This window comes from Hordeum vulgare, chromosome 7H (genome assembly GCF_904849725.1).
Source record: "Hordeum vulgare subsp. vulgare chromosome 7H, MorexV3_pseudomolecules_assembly, whole genome shotgun sequence".
In the NCBI taxonomy this organism is placed as follows: domain Eukaryota; kingdom Viridiplantae; phylum Streptophyta; class Magnoliopsida; order Poales; family Poaceae; genus Hordeum; species Hordeum vulgare.
The window spans coordinates 28347897-28372341 of record NC_058524.1 but is presented as its reverse complement, the minus strand read 5'-3'; the positions used below and the strand labels follow the sequence as shown (position 1 = coordinate 28372341).

Genomic DNA, 24445 nt, shown 5'->3' with positions numbered 1-24445 from the left:
CGGTTTTGGGCGGAAACCGTGGGTGCTCTCTCTGCTCACTCGTTTGGACTTGGAGTGCGGAACTGTATCCAAAACTATGGTAGGGATCCATAGGATTGATGATGTTTGTTGGTAGTATCCTCCACTGCGCCCTCGTCTTTCTTTACACACTAAAGATCTAAAGTTAGACATCACAGTGCCGATCTCATCACAATACATATAAAACTGTGGGATGAGAAACGAAACAGAGCATGTGCGGCTGCAAGTGCCGCCAGTTTCACTCGTGGTCGTGACTCGTTTCGGCGAGCGGCACCTTCCAGTTTGCGGGGGAAACCGGCGGCATGTGCGCCCCAGCCTGACCAGCCCTTCTCTTTGTGAGAGCATCTACAGCCGGACTGGTAAATTCAGTCCCCGATACATCCGCCGATGCGCCGTGGACAACGTTCGCCGGCCCTCTACATATTGCGTCACATATTTGTATCCTCATACACAATAATCAATCATATATATCAATCATCTGATATAGTTTATTTAATTTCAATATTTTAAAGGGTTTGGCTAGAACTCATCTAGATGATATATAATTTGATCTCATTCATTTTTTTATGTTATATTACTATTTCTTTCTTGTGCTATTTTTTTGTGTTAATATGTTATGTTGGCTCGGCTGGGCTTGTTTTTACTACGTAGCTATATAATTCTCTGTGTCTTGTTGTTTTTTCTACATTTGCATGGCTGGAATATTTGAGGAAAAGGAAGAAAATGCTTACACGCAAATCTTCTGCGCATGTCAACTAGGATATACGATGCATCATGTTCACGGCTGCTTGTGTCTTTTTCTTTTTTGCATTTGCATGTCTACTGATGCACATGCAACTAGTCCGACAACCCTCATCCCGAACCCACTTGCAATCTCTTTGCATCCAATGCAATTGCAGCCGGGTTTCAACGTTGCACATGCAACTGGTTTGACAACCCCCACCCCTAACCCAGTTGCAGTCTCTTTGCATCCAGTGCAATTGCAGTGGGGTTTCAATACTTGAAGTTGCACGTCTACTGGTGCACATGCAACTGGTCTGATAACCCCTGTCCCGAACCCAGTTGCAGTCTCTTTGCACCCAGTACAATTGCAGCCGGGGTTTCAATGCTTGAAGTTGCATGTCTAGTAGTGGACATGCAACTGGTCCGACAACCCCCGTTCCGACCCCAGTTGTAGTCTCTTTGCACCTAGTGCAATTGCAGTCGGGTTCCAATGCTTGAAGTTGCATGTCTAGTAATGGACATACAACTGGTCCGACAACCCCCGTTCCGACCCCAGTTGTAGTCTCTTTGCACCTAGTGCAATTGCAGTCGGGTTCCAATGCTTGAAGTTGCATGTCTAGTAATGGACATACAACTGGTCCGACAAACCCCGTCCCGACCCCAATTGCAGTGTCTTGCACTCAATGCAATTGCGGCTGAGTTATAAATGTTTGAAGTTGCATGTCTAATGTTAGACATACAACTAGCCCGATAATCCTCGTTCGATGTCAATTGTAATATCTTTGTGATCGCACTGCCTAATGAGAAAGAAAATCTGGGAACACAAAATACAAGTATAAAAAAATTATTTTCTAGTACATTTAAAAAGTTAACCAAATTTCATCTTAGTAGAAATTAGTTTAAAAAATCTTTAAATGTTCTCTTCCAACCAAACAATGAAAACAAAGTAGAAAATGATAAATATTGAAAAAATAAAGGTAAAATAGGAATAATGGATAAAAAATGAAACAACAAAGAAAACCAAAATGCAGGAAAAAAAAGTCGCTTGTTCCCTATGGCCTAGTATAAAGAGAAAAAAGAACTAACATAACTGTCATAAGCCCACACAAGTCCAGCGGACAAAAGCCCATCACGGGAAAAAGGTGCGGCGAGGCGAATAGATGGGCAGCCTCATCGCGAGGCGACTCGTCACTTCTACAAAACTCAAATCCGGATGTGATTGAATCCTAGGGTTAAAAAAGTGAATGAGACCAAAAAAAATCTCAGCTGAATGAGTTTTAGCAAAACCGTATTTTAAAACAAAATCAAATGAAATCATAGTTCGACAAGCTGGACATGGTAAAATAAAATTAATGTCCGAGCGACAAGGGATGCCTTTTTGATCATTAGGTGAACAAATTCATCCATGCATCCCTGCTCGTCCAACTTGTCATTTTCCGCCTCGGCAATCATCTCCGCCTGCATTTGGAATGTCTGCTCCGCCTGCATCATAGTCGGCCCCGACCTCGGGCAGGGACCCGGAGCGGCGCCATGCGGCGTTCACACTGCACCGACGGACAAGGCGCCCCTCAGGCTGTCATGTTTCCCGGCGAGTCCGCCTGGGGCCAAGCCGTGAGCACGACATGGCAGGCGTGCCTCGGCGTGCCCGGGCTCCCCCATATCCGCCTCATATTTGGGTTGAAAATGGGAGGTCAGAGTCAGCCCGGACGTTTTAGGTCGGTTTGAGAGGCCCGTCCGGATCACAATTTTGTGATCGGGCAGTGATCGAGCGGACTGCCCGGGGGTTTGAGGGGTCCGATTGTAGATGCTCTTACAGCCGGACCTCTTAACCCCCTCTCAAACGCCCGGTTAGTGACTAGTCACAGAAAAGCGACCCGGACTTCTTAAACTGAGACTCAAACGCCGAGGCTGATCCTCACCCCTCATATACAACCCAAATATGGGGCGGATATGGGGACTCACGTACGTGCCCGCCATGTCGGACGCGATAGCCCGACCCCATCATAATTTACACAAAATGTACCAAACCCTTCGTCCTCCCCCGCCTCCCTACTGCCATTACCGTGCCCAAGCCCTCGCCATCCCGCCCCCTTGCTTGCCATCCTCAACACCGGCTTCTATCCATCGTCGTAGATAACGTCCAGTTCATCCCCAACCGCCTTGTCGGAGGCTGTGACCGCCTCGTTCGTCGATGTCCGATCCTCGACTTCGTCGTGCATGCCGGAGAATATCACCCTGAAGATGCGGCGGCGGCATCGTAGGGAGCTGCGAATATGAAATAGCAGCTCCCCCCCTCCCCCTCCCTTCGCCGCGGCAGGAACCCCGCATCCCGTCCATCATTCCGTCGACGCGAATTGCACCGTCGGACCATGTTGGCATGTCCGGATTGTTGAATTATCATTTGTTTTGATTTGTCTTGAACTGTTGAATTCAAACAATTTGTATCGTATGATCGATGTGCATAAAGAACATACCCGGATATCTACTCCCGGATTTGTCATGAATATAAAACATGATGATAGTAGATATTCATGGCCTAAAGAACATACCCGGATGAACATGATGATAGTAGATATGCATGCCTGCAGGAGCAGTTTCTGGGACACTCACGACGATCGATGCATGCATTAGCTCATGGCCTTAAGAATGCCGGACGAACCGCGGCGGCGCCATGGAAGGAGGTGTCCTTGAGGTGGTCGGGCGCGCTCTCGTACGAGTGCCTCCTCGCCAACGACAGGATGGTCTTGTCGGCGGCGACGAAGTATGCCATCCCGGCGACGGTGCAGACGATGAGCGCCTGGCCGGTGGGGTTCAGGTTCGCCTTGGCCCACGGCAGCATCCGGACGCTCGCCAGCTGAACGGCATGAATCAACAGTTACATATATATACTTACATCTCGATCAAACTAATCTCCTTGATTGACTACTTGAAACAGAGACTGATTAACATGCATGAAGATACGACAAAATGATTTTATTAAAAGACTACATACGAAGCAAAATGATTGAATCTACACTCTAAAATATGTCTACACATCCATATGTAGTTTTTTAGTGAATTTTTTAAAAATACTTATATTTAGGAACGGAAGGAGTAGATCGCAGACCCTACCCATACACATCGGTTAGGCTTTACGCGCGGTCAATTAGAGTACTAGTTCTTTTTTTAGCATCAAATCGAGTACTACTCGTAGTTTGTTGGTAGGTCGTTGATGGCGATACAGCTTTTTGTTTAAAATTCGCGGGACGTGGTGACAAATGCAGAGCCTCTCGAATCTAAAAAATCCTGGACCGACACGCACTACTCCGGTGGGGAAGGAAGAGCTCGGGCGGATGGGCGCAGACACTCTGCTCCGGCAGCAGCCGGCATGGTTCGTCTCGATGGCCATCCTCGGCGCCCTCTACGTCGCCGCCGTCGCGTGCCGCCTCCTCCACACCTTCGGCCTCGCGCTCAGTCTGCGCCAGCCCAAGGACCTTCGCCGCCGCTACGGGGCGTGGGCCGTGGTCACCGGCCCGACGTCCGGCATAGGCCGCTCCATGGCCCTGGAGCTGGCGCGGCGCGGCCTAAACCTCGTCCTCGTCGGCCGCGACCCTGCCAAGCTCCAGGACATCGCCGGAACCGCCTCCGACGCCCACGGCGTGCAGACCAAGACCGTGCTGTTCGACTTCTCCCTCGTCTCCACTCCTCAAGGTGAGGCACCAGCCACGCAGCACGCACAAAGAACAGAACTGCCCACTGCGTGCACGTGCTAGCTATACTGATCGATCGTGTTTCCGCAGGGGAGGAGGAGATGGGGCGGCTCCGGCAGGCGGTGGAGGGGCTGGAGGTGGGCGTGCTGGTGAACAACGCCGGCGTGGCGACGCCACACGCAACGTACCTCCACGAGGCCGACGCGGATGCGTGGGTGAAGATGATCCGGGTGAACCTGTGCGCCGTGACGGAGGTGACGGCGGCCGTTCTGCCCGGCATGGTGGGGCGCGGGAGGGGCGCCGTCGTCAACATCGGCTCCGGCGCGGCGGAGGCGCTGCCCTCCTACCCGCTCTACTCCGTCTACGCCGCTACCAAGCGCTACGTGTCTCACTTCTCCAGGAGCCTCTACGTCGAGTACAGCGGCAAAGGAATCGACGTGCAGTGCCAGGCCCCGTTGTACGTGGACACGAAGATGGTGACCAACATGGTGACGCGGGGGGCAGGCCTCCTGTCGCGGCTGATCGTGCCGACGTCGGACGCGTACGCCGGCGCGGCGGCGCGCTGGATCGGGTTCCGCCGCCCGGTCTGCATGCCCAACCTCGGCCACCGGCTGCAGTGGTGCCTCTGCCACTACGTCCCGGATCGCGTACTCGCCGCGCACCGCCTCCGCGAGAACCTCCGGCAACGGGACGTCTTCCAGCGGCTCAGGTCACCATCAGGCGACGACGGTCATTAGTGGCCGCTTGACCCAACATCAAAGTTTCTTGACTTGGTATTTACTATGTGTGATGTATCTATGGCAGGCAATATGCACAACAAAGAAAATAATTAAGTTCCGTTTTGTGGGACAGCTAAAAAAGACCGGCAAGAAAATAAAATAAAGCACTCCCTCCGTTATAGTTTGACTTAAGTTCAACTTTTCAGAATTTTATCAAGTTTACGAAAAACAAACTTAAGTCAAAATAAGGTATTGAGTTGGTTAGAGCATTTACAATCGGACCTTGCAAATCCGGACCCTCAAACACCCGCGGACAGGGTGCGATCGTGGACATTGACCGATCACGTCTCAAATAATGTATTCTACATCCGAACATCTCATATTAGGATCCTCAAATCAATATAAAAGCATGAAAGATATGAAACCTACGTACTACATAGAACCTATCCACTCCTCGTCGTAGATACCGACGATCTCCGTGCCCTCTAACGGACAAATGGCCGCCTGCCACAGCTCCGTTCCCTCCGGCACCTCTGGCTGCTACGTTGCGGCCTCCTTTGCCTCAATCTCCGTGTCCAGCTCATCGAAGAGGCCGTCAGCCTCCGCATGCCTCTACCGGATGAGCCGACGGTTGGCCTCCATCTCGGCCTCATCCCGGATGGAATCCAGGTTGGCCACCTGCTCCGCCATCTTCGATTGGGCGACGGCAAACTCCGCCTCCGCCTCCGCCATGTTATAGCCGGGAGCCTCCTCCTTCGGGTCTTCCTCCTCCATGGCCTTCGACTGATGCTCCTCCTCCTCCTTCTCTGTATCCGGCGAGTTCGAATGGAGACCCGCAACGACGCGGGAGGTGCGGCGAGCCTGGATCTCCGCCTCGATTTGAAGGCACCCTTCCGGAGTGAGCTGCGCATAGGTGGTGATGAGTCACCGGACCATCCTGGCGGAGAGGGAACTGCGAGAGAAGGCAGACGGGCTCGGGCGGCGGCACAGAGAAGGAGGAGGCGGATGAGACAGGGTTAGGTGCACCGACCGGCTTAAATAGTCGGCCCCGACCTTGGGCTGGGATCCGAAGCGGCGCCACGCGGCATTTACACTGCACCGACGGACGAGGTGCCCGCAGGCCGTCATGTTTCCCGGTGAGTCTGCGTGGGGCCAAGCCGTCAGGACGACATGGCAGGCGTGCCTGGGCGCGCCCGGGCTCCCCCATATCCGCCTCATATTTAGGCTAAAAATGGGGGGTGAGAGTCAGCCCGTGCGTTTTAGGTCGGTTTGAGAGGCCCGTCTGGATCGCAATTTTGTGATCGGACAGCGATCGAGAGGACTGCCGAGGGTTTGAGGGGTCCGATTATAGATGATCTTACAGCCGAACCTCTTAACCCCGTCTCAAACGCCCGGTTATTGACTGGTCACAGAAAAGCGACCCGAACTTCTTAGACTGGGAATCAAACGCTAAGGCTGACCCTCACCCCTCATATACAACCAAAATATGGGACGAATATGGGAACTCACGATAGCCCGACCCCATCATAATTTACACGAAATCTACCAAACCTTTCGTCCTCCCCCGCCTCCCTACTGCCATTACCGCGCCCAAGCCCTCGCCATCCGTCCCCCCTTACTTGCGCTCCCTACTGCCATTACCGCGCCCAAGCCCTCGCCATCATAATTTATCCCTATAGATCTTAATGCCTAGAATGTAAGCAGCTTCTCCTAGGTCCTTCATAGAGAAACTTTTATTCAAGTAACCTTTTATGCTCTCCAAAAGCTCTATGTTGTTTCCAATCAGTAATATGTCATCCACATATAATATTAGAAACGCCACAGAGCTCCCACTCACTTTCTTGTAGATACAAGATTCTCCAACCACTTGTATAAACCCAAATGCTTTGATCACCTCATCAAAGCGTTTGTTCCAACTCCGAGATGCTTGCACCAGTCCATAAATGGATCGCTGGAGTTTGCACACCTTGTCAGCATTTTTAGGATCAACAAAACCTTCGGGTTGCATCATATACAACTCTTCCTTAAGGAAACCGTTAAGGAACGCCGTTTTGACATCCATCTGCCAGATTTCATAATCGAAAAATGCAGCTATTGCTAACATGATTCTGACGGACTTAACCATTGCCACGGGAGAGAAAGTCTCATCGTAGTCAATCCCTGGAACTTGTGAAAAACCCTTTGCCACAAGTCGAGCTTTATAAACGGTCACATTACCGTCAGCGTCCGTCTTCTTCTTAAAGATCCATTTGTTCTGAATAGCCTTGCGGCCCTCAGGTAGTATCTCCAAAGTCCACACTTTGTTCTCATACATGGATCCTATCTCGGATTTCATGGCTTCCAGCCATTTGTCGGAATCTGGGCCCACCATTGCTTCTTCATAATTTGCAGGTTCATTGTTGTCTAACAACATGATTGATAAGACGGGATTACCGTACCACTCTGGAGCAGCGCGTGATCTCGTCGACCTGCGGGGTTCAACAGAAACTTGAACTGGAGTTTCATGATCATCATCATTAACTTCCTCCTCAACCGGCGTCGCAACGACAGAGGTTTCCCCTGCCCTGCGCCACCATCCAGAGGGATGAGAGGTTCGACAACCTCGTCAAGTTCTATCTTCCTCCCACTCAATTCTCTCGAGAGAAACTCCTTCTCGAGAAAAGTTCCGTTCTTAGCAACAAACACTTTGCCTTCGGATTTGAGATAGAAGGTGTACCCAACTGTCTCTTTTGGGTAACCTATGAAGACGCACTTTTCCGCTTTGGGTTCCAGCTTTTCAGGCTGAAGCTTTTTGACATAAGCATCACATCCCCAAACTTTAAGAAATGACAACTTTGGCCTTTTGCCATACCACAGTTCGTATGGCGTCGTCTCAACGGATTTTGATGGTGCCCTATTTAAAGTGAATGCAGCTGTTTCTAATGCATAACCCCAAAATGATAACGGCAAATCAGTAAGAGACATCATAGATCGCACCATCTCTAACAGAGTACGATTATGACGTTCGGACACACCATTACGCTGTGGTGTTCCAGGCGGTGTTAACTGCGAAACAATTCCACATTGTCTTAAGTGAGCACCAAACTCGAAACTCAGATATTCACCCCCACAATCAGACCGTAGGAATTTGATCTTCTTGTTACGATGATTTTCCACTTCACTCTGAAATTGCTTGAACTTTTCAAATGTTTCAGACTTGTGCTTCATCAAGTAGACATAACCATATCTACTTAAATCGTCAGTGAAGGTGAGGAAATAACGATATCCGCCGCGTGCCTCTACGCTCATTGGACCACACACATCGGTATGTATGATTTCCAACAAGTCACTTGCACGCTCCATTGTTTCGGAGAACGGAGTCTTAGTCATCTTGCCCATGAGGCATGGTTCGCACGTGTCAAGTGAATCAAAGTCAAGTGACTCCAAAAATCCATCAGCATGGAGTTTCTTCATGCGTTTTACACCAATATGACCTAAGCGGCAGTTGTTGGGGAACGTCGCATGGGAAACGAAAATTTTCCTACGCGTATGAAGATCTATCATGGTGATGTCCATCTACCAGAGGGGATGTGTGATCTACGTACCCTTGTAGACCGTACAGCAGAAGCGTTAGTGAACGCGGTTGATGTAGTGGAACGTCCTCACGTCCCTCGATCCGCCCCGCGAACCGTCCCGCGATCAGTCCCACGATCTAGTGCCGAACGGACGGCACCTCCGCGTTCAGCACACGTACAGCTCGACGATGATCTCGGCCTTCTTGATCCAGCAAGAGAGACGGAGAGGTAGAAGAGTTCTCCGGCAGCGTGACGGCGCTCCGGAGGTTGGTGATGATCTTGTCTCAGCAGGGCTCCGCCCGAGCTCCGCAGAAACGCGATCTAGAGGTAAAACCGTGGAGGTATGTGGTCGGGCTGCCGTGGCAAAAGTTGTCTCAAATCAGCCCTAATACCTCAGTATATATAGGAGGGAGGGAGGGGAGGAGGCACCCTCAAACCCTCAAGGTTTGGGCGAAATTTGAGGTGGAGGAGTCCTACTCCAATCCTACTTGGAGTAGGATTCCACCTTCCCACTTGGAAACTCTTTCCACCTTGTGTTTTTCCCTTCTCAAACCTTATGGGCCTTAGTGGGAACTTATTCCAGCCCACTAGGGGCTGGTTTATCTCTTCCCATAGCCCATGAGACCCCTTGGGGCGTGACACCCCTCTTGATGGTCCCCGTCACCCCTCCCGGCACTCCCGGTACACTACCGATGAGTCCGAAACTTTTCCGGTAATGCCCGGAAACTTTCCGGTAACCAAATGAGGTCATCCTATATATCAATCTTCGTCTCCGGACCATTCCGGAAACCCTCGTGACGTCCGTGATCCCATCCGGGACTCCGAACAACATTCGGTAACCAACCATATAACTCAAATACGCATAAAACATCGTCGAACCTTAAGTGTGCAGACCCTGCGGGTTCGAGAACTATGTAGACATGACCCGAGTAACTCCTCGGTCAATATCCAATAGCGGGACCTGGATGCCCATATTGGATCCTACATATTCTACGAAGATCTTATCGTTTGAACCTCAGTGCCAAGGATTCATATAATCCCGTATGTCATTCCCTTTGTCCTTCGGTATGTTACTTGCCCGAGATTCGATCGTCAGTATCCGCATACCTATTTCAATCTCGTTTACCGGCAAGTCTCTTTACTCGTTCCGTAATACAAGATCCCGCAACTTACACTAAGTCACATTGCTTGCAAGGCTTGTGTGTGATGTTGTATTACCGAGTGGGCCCCGAGATACCTCTCCGTCACACGGAGTGACAAATCCCAGTCTCGATCCATACTAACTCAACTAACACCTTTGGAGATACCTGTAGAGCATCTTTATAGTCACCCAGTTACGTTGCGACGTTTGATACACACAAAGCATTCCTCCGGTGTCAGTGAGTTATATGATCTCATGGTCATAGGAACAAATACTTGACACGCAGAAAATAGTAGCAACAAAATGACACGATCAACATGCTACGTCTATTAGTTTGGGTCTAGTCCATCACATGATTCTCCTAATGATGTGATCCCGTTATCAAGTAACAACACTTGCCTATGGCCAGGAAACCTTGGCCATGTTTGATCAACGAGCTAGTCAACTAGAGGCTTACTAGGGACAGTGTTTTGTCTATGTATCCACACAAGTATTGTGTTTCCAATCAATACAATTATAGCATGGATAATAAACGATTATCATGAACAAAGAAATATAATAATAACTAATTTATTATTGCCTCCAGGGCATATTTCCAACAGTCTCCCACTTGCACTAGAGTCAATAATCTAGTTCACATCACCATGTGATTCCAACGAATCCAACACCCATATAGTTATGGGGTCTGATCACGTCTTGCTCGTGAGAGAGGTTTTAGTCAACGGTTCTGAAACTTTCAGATCCGTGCGTTCTTTACAAATATTTATGTCATCTTATAGATGCTGCTACTACGTGCTATTCGGAAATGCTCCAAATATCTACTCTACTATACGAATCCGTTTCACTACTCATAGTTATTCGGATTAGTGTCAAAGCTTGCATCGACGTAACCCTTTACGACGAACTCTTTAACCACCTCCATAATCGAGAAAAATTCCTTAGTCCATTAGTTACTAAGGATAAATTTTGACCGCTGCTAGTGATTCAATCATGGATCACTCTCTGTACCTCTCAACATACTTTGAGTCAAGGCACACATCAGGTGCGGTACACAACATGGCATACTTTAGATTCTACGGCTAAGGCATAGAAGACGACCTTCGTCTATTCTCTTTATTCTGTCGGGGTCGGGTTTTGAGTCTTACTCAAATTCACACCTCACAACGCAACCAAGAACTCCTTCTTTGCTGATCTATTTTGAACTCCTTCAAAAACTTGTCAAGGCATGCATCTTGTTGAAACTTCCATTAAGCGCTTTCGGTCTATCTCCATAGATCTTTGATGCTCAACGTTCAAGTAGCTCAATCCAGGTATTCCTTTGAAAACTCCTTTCAAACAACCTTGTATGTTTTACAGAAATTCTACATTACTTCTGATCCACAATATGTCAACCACATATACTTATCAGAAATTCTATAGTGCTCCCACTCACTTCTTTGGAAATACAAGTTTCTCATAAACCTTTTACAAACCCAAAATCTTTGATCATCTCATCAAAGTGTATATTCCAACTCCGAGATGCTTGCACCAGTCCATTGAAGGATCACTGGAGCTTGCATACTTGCTAGTATCTTTAGGATCGACAAAACCTTCTGGTTGTATCACATACAATGTTTGCTCAAGGAAACCGTCAAGAAAACAATGTTTTGACATCCTACGTGCAATATTTCATAAATAATGCATCAACAACTAACATAATTCTAACAGACCTTTAGCATCGCTACAAGTGAGAAAGTCTCATCATAGTCAACTGTTTGATCTTGTCGAAAACATCTTTGCGACAAGTCGAGCTTTTCTTAATAGTGACTTATCACCATCATCGTCTGTCTTCTTTTAAAGATCCATCTTTACTCAATAGTCTTATGACCATCAAGTAGTTCTTTCAAAGTCTACACTTTGTTTTCATACATGGATCCTCTCTCGGATTTCATGGCTTCCAGCCATTTGTCGGAATCTGGGCCCACCATCGCTTTCTCCATAACTCGTAGGTTCACTGTTGCTCAACAACATGACCTCCAAGACAGGGTTACCGTACCACTCTGTAGTAGTATGCGACCTTGTCAACCTACGAGGCTTATAGTAACTTGATCCGATGCTTGATGATCACCATCATCAGCTTCCACTTCAATTGGTGTAGGCGCCACAGGAACAACTTCCTGCGCCCTGCTACACACTGGTTGAAGTGATGGTTCAATAACCTCATCAAGTTCTACTACCCTCCCACTCAATTCTTTCGAGAGAAACCTTTCCTCTAGAAAGGATCCGTTTCTAGAAACAAACACTTTGCTTTCGGATCTGAGATAGGAGATGTACCCAACTGTTTTGGATATCCTATGAAGATGCATTTATCCGCTTTGGGTTCGAGCTTATCAGACTGAAACTTTTTCACATAAGTGTCGAAGCCCCAAACTTTCAAGAAACGACAATTTAGATTTCTCTAAACCTCAGTCTATACTGTGTCATCTCAACGGAAATACGCGGTGCCCTGTTTAAAGTGAGTGCGGTTGTCTCTAATGCATAACCCATAAACGATAGTGGTAATTCGATAAGAGACATCATAGTATGCACCATTCCAAATAGTGCGTGGCTATGACGTTCAGACACATCATCACACTATGATGTTCCAGGTGGCATGAACTGCGAAACAATTTCCACATTGTCTTAACTGCGTACCAAAAATCGTAACTCAGATATTCATTTCTATGATCATATCGTAGACAGTTTATCCTCTTGTTACGACGAACTTCACTCCGAAACAGAATTGAACTTTTCAATATTTCAGACTTGTGATTCATTAAGTAAATACTCCTGTATCTACTCAAATCGTCAGTGAAGTAAGAACATAATGATATCCACTGCGTGCCTCAGCACCCATTGGACTGCATACATCAGAATGTATCACTTCCAACAAGTTACTATCTTGTTTCATCTCAATGAAAACAAGGCCTTGCTCATGTGGTATGATTTGCATGTCACTAGTGATTCGAAAAACAAGTGAGTACAAAGATCCATCAACATGGAGCCTCTTCATGCAATTTACACCAACATGACTCAAGCGGCAGTGCCACAAGTAAGTGGTACTATCATCATTACCTCGTGTCTTTTGGCACCAATATCATGAACATGTGTAACACTACGATCGAGATTCATTGAAGGTGATTATTCAAGAAAATAGAGTAACCATTATTCTCTTTAAATGAATAATCGTATTGCAATAAACACGATCCAATCATGTTCATGCTTAACGCAAGCACCAATAACAATTATTTAGGTTTGACACCAATCCCGATGGTAGAGGGAGCGTGCGACGTTTGATCATATCAACCTTGGAAACACTTCCAACACGTATCGTCACCTCGCCTTTAGCTAGTCTCCATTTATGCCGCAACTTTCATTTCGCGTTACTAATCACTTAGCAACCGAACCGGTATCCAATACCCTCGTGCTACTTGGAGTACTAGTAAAGTACACATCAACATCATGTATATCAAATACACTTCTTTCGACTTTCGCCAGCCTTCTTATCTACCAAGTATCTAGAGTTGCTCCGCCTCAGTGACTGTTCCCCTCATTACAGAAGCACTTAGTATCGGGTTTGGGTTTAATCTTGGGTCTCTTCATTAGTGCAGCAACTGTTTTGCCGTTTCACGAAGTATCCCTTCTAGCCCTTGCCTTTCTTGAAACTTAGTGGTTTTACAAACCATCAACTATTGACGCTCCTTCTTGATTTCTACTTTCGGAGTGTCAAACATCGCGAATCGCTCAAGGATCATTGTATCTATCCTTGATATGTTATAGTTCATCACGAAGCTCTCACAGCTTGGTGGCAGTGACTTTGGAGAACCATCACTATCTCATCTGGAAGATTAACTCCCACTTGATTCAAGTGATTGTCGTACTTAGACAATCTGAGCACACGCTCAACGATTGAGCTTTTCTCCTTTACTTTGTGGACAAAGAATCTTGTTGGAGGTCTCGTACCTCTTAATAAGGGCACAAGCATGAAATCACAATTTCATCTCTTTAGAACATCACTTATGTTCCGTGACGTTTTACAACGTTTTCGGTGCCTTGCTTCTAAGCCAATAAGTATTTTGCACTGAACTATTGTGTAGTCATCAGAAACGTGTATGTCGGATGTTCATAGCATCCACAGACAACGCTCGAGGTGCAGCACACCGAGTGGTGCATTAAGGACATAAGCCTTCTGCGTAGCAACGAGGACAATCCTCGGTTTTACAGACTCAGTCTGCAAAGTTTGCTACTATCAATTTTCAACTAAATTTTCTCTAGGAACATATAAAAACAGTAGAGCTATAGCGCAAGGTACATCGTAATTCGCAAAGACCATTAGACTATGTTCATGAAAATTAGTTCAATTAATCATATTACTTAAGAACTCCCACTCAAAAAGTACATCTCTCTAGTCATTTGAGTGGTACATGATCCAAATCCACTATCTCAAGTCCGATCATCACGTGAGTCGAGAATAGTTTCAGTGGTAAGCATCTCTATGCTAATCATATCAACTATACGATTCATGCTCGACCTTTCGGTCTCATGTGTTCCGAGGCCATGTCTGCACATGCTAGGCTCGTCAAGCTTAACCCGAGTGTTCCGCGTGCGCAACTGTTTTGCACCCGTTGTATGTGAACGTTGAGTCTATCACACCCGATCATCACGTGGTGTCTCGAAACGACGAACTGTAGCAATGGTGCACAGTCGGGGAGAACACAATTTCGTCTTGAAATTTTTAGTGAGAGATCACCTCATAATGCTACCGTCGTTCTAAGCAAAATAAGGTGCATAAAAGGATTAACATCACATGCAATTCATAAGTGACATGATATGGCCATCATCACGTGCTTCTTGATCTCCATCGCCAAAGCACCGGCACGATCTTCTTGTCACCGGCGCCACACCATGATCTCCATCAACGTGTTGCCATCGGGGTTGTCGTGCTACTCATGCTATTACTACTAAAGCTACATCCTAGCAAAAAAGTAAACGCATCTGCAAGCACACACGTTAGTATAAAGACAACCCTATGGCTCCTGCCGGTTGCCGTACCATCGACGTGTAAGTCGATATTTCTATTACAACATGATCATCTCATACATCCAATATATCACATCACATCATTGGCCATATCACATCACAAGCATACCATGCAAAAACAAGTTAGACGTGCTCTAATTTTGTTGTTGCATGTTTTACGTGGTGACCATGGGTATCTAGTAGGATCGCATCTTACTTACGCAAACACCACAACGGAGATATATGAGTTGCTATTTAACCTCATCCAAGGACCTCCTCGGTCAAATCCGATTCAACTAAAGTTGGAGAAACCGACACTTGCTAGTCATCTTTGAGCAACGGGGTTACTCGTAACGATGAAACCAGTCTCTCGTAAGCGTACGAGTAATGTCGGTCCAAGCCGCTTCAATCCAACAATACCGCGGAATCAAGAAAAGACTAAGGAGGGCAGCAAAACGCACATCACCGCCCACAAAAAACTTTTGTGTTCTACTCGAGAAGACATCTACGCATGAACCTAGCTCATGATGCCACTGTTGGGGAACGTCGCATGGGAAACGAAAATTTTCCTACGCGCACGAAGACCTATCATGGTGATGTCCATCTACGAGAGGGGATGTGTGATCTACGTACCCTTGTAGACCGTACAGCAGAAGCGTTAGTGAACGCGGTTGATGTAGTGGAACGTCCTCACGTCCCTCGATCTGCCCCGCGATCAGTCCCACGATCTAGTGCCGAACGGACGGCACCTCCGCGTTCAGCACACGTACAGCTCGACGATGATCTCGGCCTTCTTGATCCAGCAAGAGAGACGGAGAGGTAGAAGAGTTCTCCGGCAGCGTGACGGCGCTCCGGAGGTTGGTGATGATCTTGTCTCAGCAGGGCTCCGCCCGAGCTCCGCAGAAACGCGATCTAGAGGTAAAACTGTGGAGGTATGTGGTCGGGCTGCCGTGGCAAAAGTTGTCTCAAATCAGCCCTAATACCTCAGTATATATAGGAGGGAGGGAGGGGAGGAGGCACCCTCAAACCCTCAAGGTTTGGGCGAAATTTGAGGTGGAGGAGTCCTATTCCAATCCTACTTGGAGTAGGATTCCACCTTCCCACTTGGAAACTCTTTCCACCTTTTGTTTTTCCCTTCTCAAACCTTATGGGCCTTAGTGGGAACTTATTCCAGCCCACTAGGGGCTGGTTTATCTCTTCCCATAGCCCATGAGACCCCTTGGGGCGTGACACCCCTCTTGATGGTCCCTGTCACCCCTCCCGGCACTCCCGGTACACTACCGATGAGTCCGAAACTTTTCCGGTAATGCCCGGAAACTTTCCGGTAACCAAATGAGGTCATCCTATATATCAATCTTCGTCTCCGGACCATTCCGGAAACCCTCGTGACGTCCGTGATCCCATCCGGGACTCCGAACAACATTCGGTAACCAACCATATAACTCAAATACGCATAAAACATCGTCGAACCTTAAGTGTGCAGACCCTGCGGGTTCGAGAACTATGTAGACATGACCCGAGTGACTCCTCGGTCAATATCCAATAGCGGGACCTGGATGCCCATATTGGATCCTACATATTCTACGAAGATCTTATCGTTTGAACCTCAGTGCCAAAGATTCGTATAATCCCGTATGTCATTCCCTTTGTCCTTCGGTATGTTACTTGCCTGAGATTCGATCGTCAGTATCCGCATACCTATTTCAATCTCGTTTACCGGCAAGTCTCTTTACTCATTCCGTAATACAAGATCCCGCAACTTACACTAAGTCACATTGCTTGCAAGGCTTGTGTGTGATGTTGTATTACCGAGTGGGCCCCGAGATACCTCTCCGTCACACGGAGTGACAAATCCCAGTCTTGATCCATACTAACTCAACTAACACCTTCGGAGATACCTGTAGAGCATCTTTATAGTCACCCAGTTACGTTGCGACGTTTGATACACACAAAGCATTCCTCCAGTGTCAGTGAGTTATATGATCTCATGGTCATAGGAATAAATACTTGACACGCAGAAAACAGTAGCAACAAAATGACACGATCAACATGCTACGTCTATTAGTTTGGGTCTAGTCCATCACGTGATTCTCCCAATGACGCGATCCAGTTATCAAGCAACAACACCTTGTTCATAATCAGAAGACACTGACTATCATCGATCAACTGGCTAGCCGACTAGAGGCATGCTAGGGACGGTGTTTTGTCTATGTATCCACACATGTAAATGAGTCTTCATTCAATACAATTATAGCATGGATAATAAACTATTATCTTGATACAGGAATTATAATAATAACCATACATTTATTATTGCCTCTAGGGCATAATTCCTACTTATGGAGGATAAGCTTTTGCGACAACTCGGCTCCTGTCATGGAACATCATGCCTACTTAAAGCAGCAACGGTGCATGCCTAGTAATGTCGCACTCCGACTTGTGGCGCCTAACCTTTCCAACAACTCGGCGTCAACCACACGACATTGTGATGGACTTGCAACAACGAAGGTGCGGCCTTGCAAAAACTCGGTGATTGCCATGCATCATTGCATCTGAGTTGCAGTAATGATGGTGTTAGCCTTGCATCGTTGTACTCCAACTTATGGCGGCTAGCCTTTGCAACAACTTGGCGCTTGCCAGACAACATCGTTTCTGAATTGCAAGAACGATGGTGTCCGCCTTGCAAAACTCGACGTCTGCCATGCAACACGTGTCTAAGTTGCAGCAACGACGGTGTCGGCCCTGCAACTTTGGGCCTCGACCTGTGGCAGCTAGACTTTGCCACCACTTGGTGCACGCAATGCAACATCGCGCCCCAAGTTACAACAACGATGGTGTCGGCCTTGCAATGTGCCCCGATTTGTGGTGGAGCATCAGTATCACCCACAACGGTGCCACTTCACCAACGATGGTTGTCACCGAAGAGGACCGTCGTCGGAACCGGAGGTGGGAGCACCGCCTCGGCATCGCTGAGATGGACGAGCATACCATGGCGGAGTGGCACCGACAGTTCCCGCAGGACGCCCTCGACAAGCGTAAATTCTTCGCGCAAAGGAGGACGGAGTAAGCCGCCTATCTTAAAGACAGGCGTATGCGGAAGCAAGCCTCACTCTTCCAGATTGAGCTCAAGGAATAGTCGACTTGGTCCTCCGAGGACGAACGTAGGGCTGACGCCTTCATCATGACGGAGGAATCGGACACCGGCGCATCGGAGGAAGACGACAAGGAGTAGTATATCGTGTTTTATCATTTTTTTATTATTTACTATGAACTATCGATGAGGAGTAACTCTATCTATGAATTATCTAGACTATCTGACTATGTATAGACGGAGGAGTGATTTCTATCTATCAAGACTATCTATGCTCACCAGCTTTATTTTTAATGCTTCTGCTGGAGCGGCGCGCGTATTTTTTTTGCGGCCGCTGGAGTCAGCGTTCTGCGACGCGTAAAAAAATACTATTCCTGCGATGTAAAATATTTTTTACGCGTCGTCAGTTGCGCACGTGTTGAAGATGCTCTAACCGTTTAAAAAAATTTCTGATACCAAGCCTACCAGGTAGTACACAAGAGAAATGCATTTACATGTGCATTTCCACCGCAAAAGAAAAACAAATTGATGCCATGCAGCGTACATAAAAAGAGAGACACATGTGGGAGCCCAACACGTCGAGAGCAGCCATTTTGCTTCATCGCACGAGTAGGAGCAGGAGCAGAAGCAGGAGCGCCCGCGCAAACGCAGCAGCGACCCCTGTCCTGTACATGTGGTTGGCAGGGGAGGCGGCTTATGCATACCTTTTATCGTCCGACTGAAAAGAAACGTTTTCCATAGATAATTGCCACCCGAAAGCCATTTGTTCTTTTGTATAAAAAGATAAACAGAATGAAACAGAGCAGGAGGTGGCTCTCTCCCCTGGCGGCGCGAGGTGAAAGGGAGGAGGGGGAGCTGGAAATCGACAGGTTAGGAGATTTAGGAGTGGGTCCGCCTGAGCCTTGGCAGGCCCGATGGGCTCTGCACTACTGCTTTCTCTCTCTGTCCTTTAATTTCTTTTTTAAAATTTCTTTATAAAAATTAGGAAGAAGTAGAAAGAGAGAAGGATGAAAAAAATGGCTAGAATGCATGCAAAATGTTGAAACTTTTAATGACTATTTTAATTACATCTTTCCTGGTATAAATTATCATAACGTCATTGATTTAATTTATAGAATTAGAATGAATGGTATTCTTTTTTTTCCTGTTTCAACGTGCGGGCTCTTTTGATAGTCTGTTGTAAACTGCTTATGTGAAACCGGGATCGAGCCCTCAGTTTCATTCGGTAGACAGGTGTAAAGGATGTGCGTCCAACGACGATACCGTCTGTTACATCGCGGCGTGGCGATGATTTTATAGCACATTTGCAAGTAAAAGTTACAGAGTGAGGCATCCTCTTTCTAGGTTTTGGCCCCTCTTCATTTTGGGGCCTGTGAGCAAGGATCGGCCAACAAAGGGATTATCGTCAATTATCCCCATTTTGGAGGATGCGGTGTTCATCGGCGATGCGGGGGATATAATATTCAAAATGCCTGCAGCAGTGTACAACGTTGATTATATATGGAGAGTCGATATTCATGCCTGCAGCAGCAGTTCCTTGCGACTCTGACAACGATCGATGCATACATTATCACTTTATCAGGACACTAGCTCATGGCCTGAAGAATGCCGACGGACGGGGATGGGCGGCTACGGCGGCGGCGCCATGGAAGGAGGTGTCCTTGAGGTGGTCGGGTGCGCTCTCGTACGAGTGCCTCCTGGCCAACGACAGGATGGTCTTGTCGGCGGCGATGAAGTAGGCCATCCCGGCGACGGTGCAGACGATGAGGGCCTGGCCGGTGGGGTTGAGGTTGGCCTTGGCCCACGGCAGCATCCGCACGCTGGCCAGCTGCACCACACATGCCGATCAGTTAGCAGAGACTAAACAACAGTAGTAAAGGAGCACTGCTCCACCACGTACGTACGTACCGTCGGGACTGCAGACGCGACGGTGGCGACGGCCGCCGCCTTGGCTCCGGCAAGCGTCGCCTCTGCCAAACAACAACAACAAAAATTACGTCGCTAGTATCAAGATGGATGCTCCGGTACATGCTCAACTGAACTCTGAAGGAGTGGATGCTGATTAATCACCGACCGACCTCTGGAGCAGCGTTTGGCGAGGGCGAGCTTGTGGTCGAGGTGGGCGCTGGTGACCGACGACATCTTCGACGGAAACGGCTACTGCTCACTGGCTAAGTAGGTATGGGAGGTGTGATCGAGAGAGACGAGATGGGCTGGCTGTTGCTTGATTGATTCCAAGGTTGTCCTGAATTTATAGGGGAACGAAAAGGTGGCGGCCACGCATGGTTTTGGGCGCAAACCGTGGGTGCTCTGCTGATCTGCTTTGCTCACTCGTTTTGCACTTGGACAGACACGAGTTTGTTGGCGGGGCAGAGCACCGCACGCTTTCCGAGAGCGGCAGGGTAGGCCGGTTCTCCAAAACTATGGTAGGAATCCACAGGATTCAACGACGTTTGTTTGTTCCCTCGTCTTTATATTTTACCCACCAAAGTTAGCAAGAAAAAGGAGATCTCGATCGATATAAAGTTGGGCACGACAGTTGCTGATCACATCACATGCCGTCGGTTTCACTCGTAATCGTCGAGCGGCGCTCCCGCAAAACACTTTTTTACCGGTTCAGGAATGTACCGACATAACATTCATCATTCACATGTTTTATAATTTATGTGTAACCCGGTATTGATAGCAGTCCATTTTTTATATTCTCCGGTTCAGGAATGTACCGACATAACATTCATCATTCACATGTTTTATAATTTATGAGTAAAATCATTGTTTGAATGAGTGAAATCGTTTTGTAAATAAGTGAAATCTAATTTTTGAAACGAGCGAAATCTGTTTTATGGAGCGGGCGAATTTGTTTTGTGAAGTCATAGTTTTTTGAATTGAGTGAAAACGGTTTTTTGAAATACTTTAAATGATTAATTTGAAACGATTGAAATCAACTGAGTGAGGTTACTTTTATGAAATATTTTTAAGTTTATTTTTATTTGACATATACTAGCTTCTTGAAACAAGAATATTTTTATTTCGAAATGAGTGAAATTTGATTATGAAAATTATTGAAACATGTATTTCTTTCAATTGAAACGACTGAAATCAGTTGTATCGAATGAGTAAAATCAGCTGTTTCATGAACTGAGTAAAATCAATTTTTTGAAATGTGTGAAATAAATTTTGGGATGAGTTAAATCCTTCATTTTTGATGGCCCTAGATCCATATTTTGGAGATGAGTGAAATATTATTTTCTCGAATCAGTGAAATGTGTCTTTTAAAATAAGTGAAACGAATGTTTAAAATGACTGAAATTAGTTTTTTGTAAATGATGAAATACATTTTTTAAATTAACACAACATTCATTAACACTTGTATGAAATAACAAAAGTATCTTTAGTTTTATGAAAGTGATTCAAAAGACAATTGAAATATAAAAAATAAAAAGTAATTCAAATAGAACCAGTATTGATCTTGTTCGGAACGTCTTGTCAACATGATTTGAAATATATAAAAGGTTTCAAAAATGGGCATTGGTTTAAAATAGGACAATCATTCAAAATGCCCAATCATTCAACATGATCTTGTTCGGAACGTCAATGTCATTTATGTGGGGAGAGAGAATCGTGCATGAATCGGTCTCCATCCCAACTTTCTCTCTTGTACAAAGCTGCATGACATGCATGTATTTTGATACAAATGTGTGAGTGCATGCCAGTCTTGTCTGTATTTATTGAGTATAGGACAGATAATGGATTTACAACTTTATATCGTGTCACAGATATTAGTGAAATTGATGGACGGTGGATTGCCAATCGGTAACTACTGGCTGGTGTAAGAGCATCTATAGTCGGATCTTGCAAATTTGATTCCTCAAATGTCCATGGACGCGTTCGGCGTGTCCGTAGACAGTGACCGATCATGCCTTAAATTTCCCTCTCCACATCCACGTGTCTCATGTCCGCGAGCAACAACTTCGCGAACATATCCCCGTCGCCCCCGTAACCCCCTGTCGTCGCCCCCGTGGGCGACCAGGGGGTAACCCTAGCCGCCGCTGCCGGTCCTCCCTCGCTCCTCCTTCATCCTCGCCGCCGACAGGGGTGGTGGCGGGGATCATCTCCCCTTCACACGACATGGCTGGCGTGGGACGACCGTTCGTGAGGAGGCACCAGACTAGCGCGTGGTGCGGCGGCGCGGCATGTGGATCCTAGCGGCGGCATGCGTAGCGCGTCGAGGGCTGGGGTTCGTTCTTGCGACGCGGAGTGGCGGCTGCGGGAGGGGCAAGACATGGTGGTCGCTTGCGCCGTCGAGTTCGGCTCAGATCATTCTGGATCCGGTGCCCGGACGCCGTCGGCCAGCGCAGGGTGGTGGTACTCGTCACTGTTCACATTGGATTTTCATTGATCCAGATACCTGCGGTGTGCTTCTCTCCTGCGGTTTCCTGACGTTGCCGGCGTGGCCGCAGATGAAGCTGGTGGAGGAGATTCACATAAGGGGAAACCCATTGGTCGGCCCTGGCCGGCCGCGCCGACGATGACGCTCAAGGGCGCCGTTGTTCTTCCTGGAGACGTCGGTCTACGTCTGCTCCTTCACTTCCTATGTCACTACCTATCGGGTGAAAATCCTAACTCCAGTGGGCGGCGGCGGCGTCCTTGACGTCGTGACCTTCCTGAAGGCGTCGCCCTGAGGGCTGAGTGGTGGTGGAAACTATGTGCGTCCTGGACGGTTGCTGATGGTGGGCACTACTTCGGGGGAAACCCTAAGATCTGACTTTCCAGATCGGACGATGGCGGTACTGCGGTGCCGTATCTCTCTTGGGAGCATCGTTTGTGGAGCAGCGCTGGATGACAGAGGCAGGATATGGAGCGGCTTCGTCTGGCCCGAAGATTTGGTGGAACTGTCAAGTCATGCGTGGCTGACAGGTGCTACACTGAGTCATGCCTGGTTGGTAGGTGCTATGCACGACAGTTCTTCCACAAACTTCGTGTCTGGACGAATGAGCGCAAGGCGGTGGCACTGTTTGGTTCCGTGGTGGCGTCGATCATCTTGCACAGAGCTTTCGGTGGAGATGTCAAGTCATGCCTGGCCGACAGGTACTACGCTGTGTCATGCCTGGTCGGCAGGTGCTACGCACGACAGATCTTCCGGAATCTTCGCGTCTGGACTGACGAGCTGTGGTGGCGTCGACGGATGGACGGACTGGCAAGGATGATACAGATCTCTCTCTTGAAGGCGGGTCAGCGGCCTGATGATGATGGCGGCGTATAAAACATGTGCATGTGGTGTACGCTTTATGTCTGCTGCACCGGCTGTGGGTTCCGATACGTTACGTGGATGGATCAATGACGGCACCGGTTTTAGATATGGGGAATGAGAGCACTCCACATTATCGAGTTTCGTAGGTGTGAGTGATGGCTTCAGATCGTTTGATGTATGTTCTTGTTAGACCTATGTTGAATAATTAATAAAGATGGCTGTATGCATCGATTGATGCAGAGGTCGGGGGTTTGAACCTCCATTTCCAAAAAAAAAACATCCACATCTCTCATTCCGGCATCCTATATCCATACTACATATGCATGTCGAAATAATCTACGTGATCGGAAAATAAAATCAGAAGGAAACGAACACAAGATTTGCGGCAAACGGAAATCTATCATCACTCAAAAGATCATGGAGTTGGCAGAACACAGTTTATCATCACCAAAAAAACGATATTAACAATGCGTAGGGGGGAGGGGGCAGATCACCACTTCCTCGTCGGACTTTTGCCCTTTGGATCACCGACGCAACTGTAGCCGTCCGCGGTTGGCGGAGGATCTTGGTTGTCAGAGGAGGAGATGCCATTGTCGCTGTCGTCTGAGTCATTGTCAAAGAGGATGATGAGCCCCTTTATCCGCCAGACCGCCATGTCCTTCTCGCGCTTCAATCGTGCCAGTCGGGCCTTCTCCTTCGCTGTCTCCTTCGCCTCGCACACCAATTGCTCAATAGCAAGCCGGAACACCTTCACATTCTTTCGTTGGAAGCACCGAGCGTCCGTCTCCGCCGTCGTGAGGGACCGGAGGTACACCCATGCGAGGAGGCATTCGTTCTCATCGGGCTCTGCTGGCATCCTGTGGTGCCGGCGTGTAGACTACTCTGCTTCCCCTCGTCCTAGTGCCTGCCGCCTCTCATGGCGGGCGGCGCGTGCCTTCGATTTCGGAGTACGCATGCGGGCGCTGCCCGACAGCGTGGACACTAGGACCCAATGTTGCCCGCCTGGAGCAGCACCCGGTGGGGGGAGGACACGGCGTGAGGCCTATGCAGCCCTGCAGTCGAAGTTGCGCGCGGGTCGGTAGGGTCCAGCTCCGGCATCCGCGCTCCACCGTCTCGGGAGCGGCGGCGTAGCTCCAGATCCTAAGTTGCCGCCGGTCTCCACCTTGGACCACTCCATGGCGATGCGAAGGGCCAGCTCGTCGGGGTTGACGTCGGAGTCATC

General features: G+C 48.0%; 2 protein-coding genes across 5 annotated transcripts in view; one reads left to right on the top strand and one right to left on the bottom strand.

The window, feature by feature from the left end:
- Window positions 1–3312: 3312 nt before the first annotated feature.
- Window positions 3313–24445, bottom strand: part of LOC123412182 (early nodulin-93-like) — a 54840-nt gene continuing 33707 nt past the window's right edge. Inside the window, exons 1-3 of one of the 4 annotated variants that reach the window (XM_045105122.1) lie at window positions 20051–20223; window positions 19881–19942; window positions 3313–3595 (exon numbers count right to left, since the gene is read on the bottom strand). In XM_045105122.1, coding sequence (XP_044961057.1) covers window positions 3374–3595; window positions 19881–19942; window positions 20051–20114 — 348 coding nt within the window. In that variant the 5' untranslated portion in view covers window positions 20115–20223 and the 3' untranslated portion in view covers window positions 3313–3373. Of the gene's footprint in view, window positions 3596–19407; window positions 19801–19880; window positions 19943–20050; window positions 20224–24445 lie in introns of those variants that run through there. The other 3 variants (XM_045105119.1, XM_045105123.1, XM_045105120.1) reach the window with 3 other exon arrangements.
- Window positions 4035–5308, top strand: LOC123412181 (very-long-chain 3-oxoacyl-CoA reductase 1-like). The gene is made up of 2 exons (XM_045105118.1): window positions 4035–4431; window positions 4521–5308. The coding sequence occupies exons 1-2, from the start codon at window positions 4074–4076 to the stop codon at window positions 5165–5167; spliced, it is 1005 nt and encodes a 334-aa protein (XP_044961053.1). The 5' UTR covers window positions 4035–4073; the 3' UTR covers window positions 5168–5308.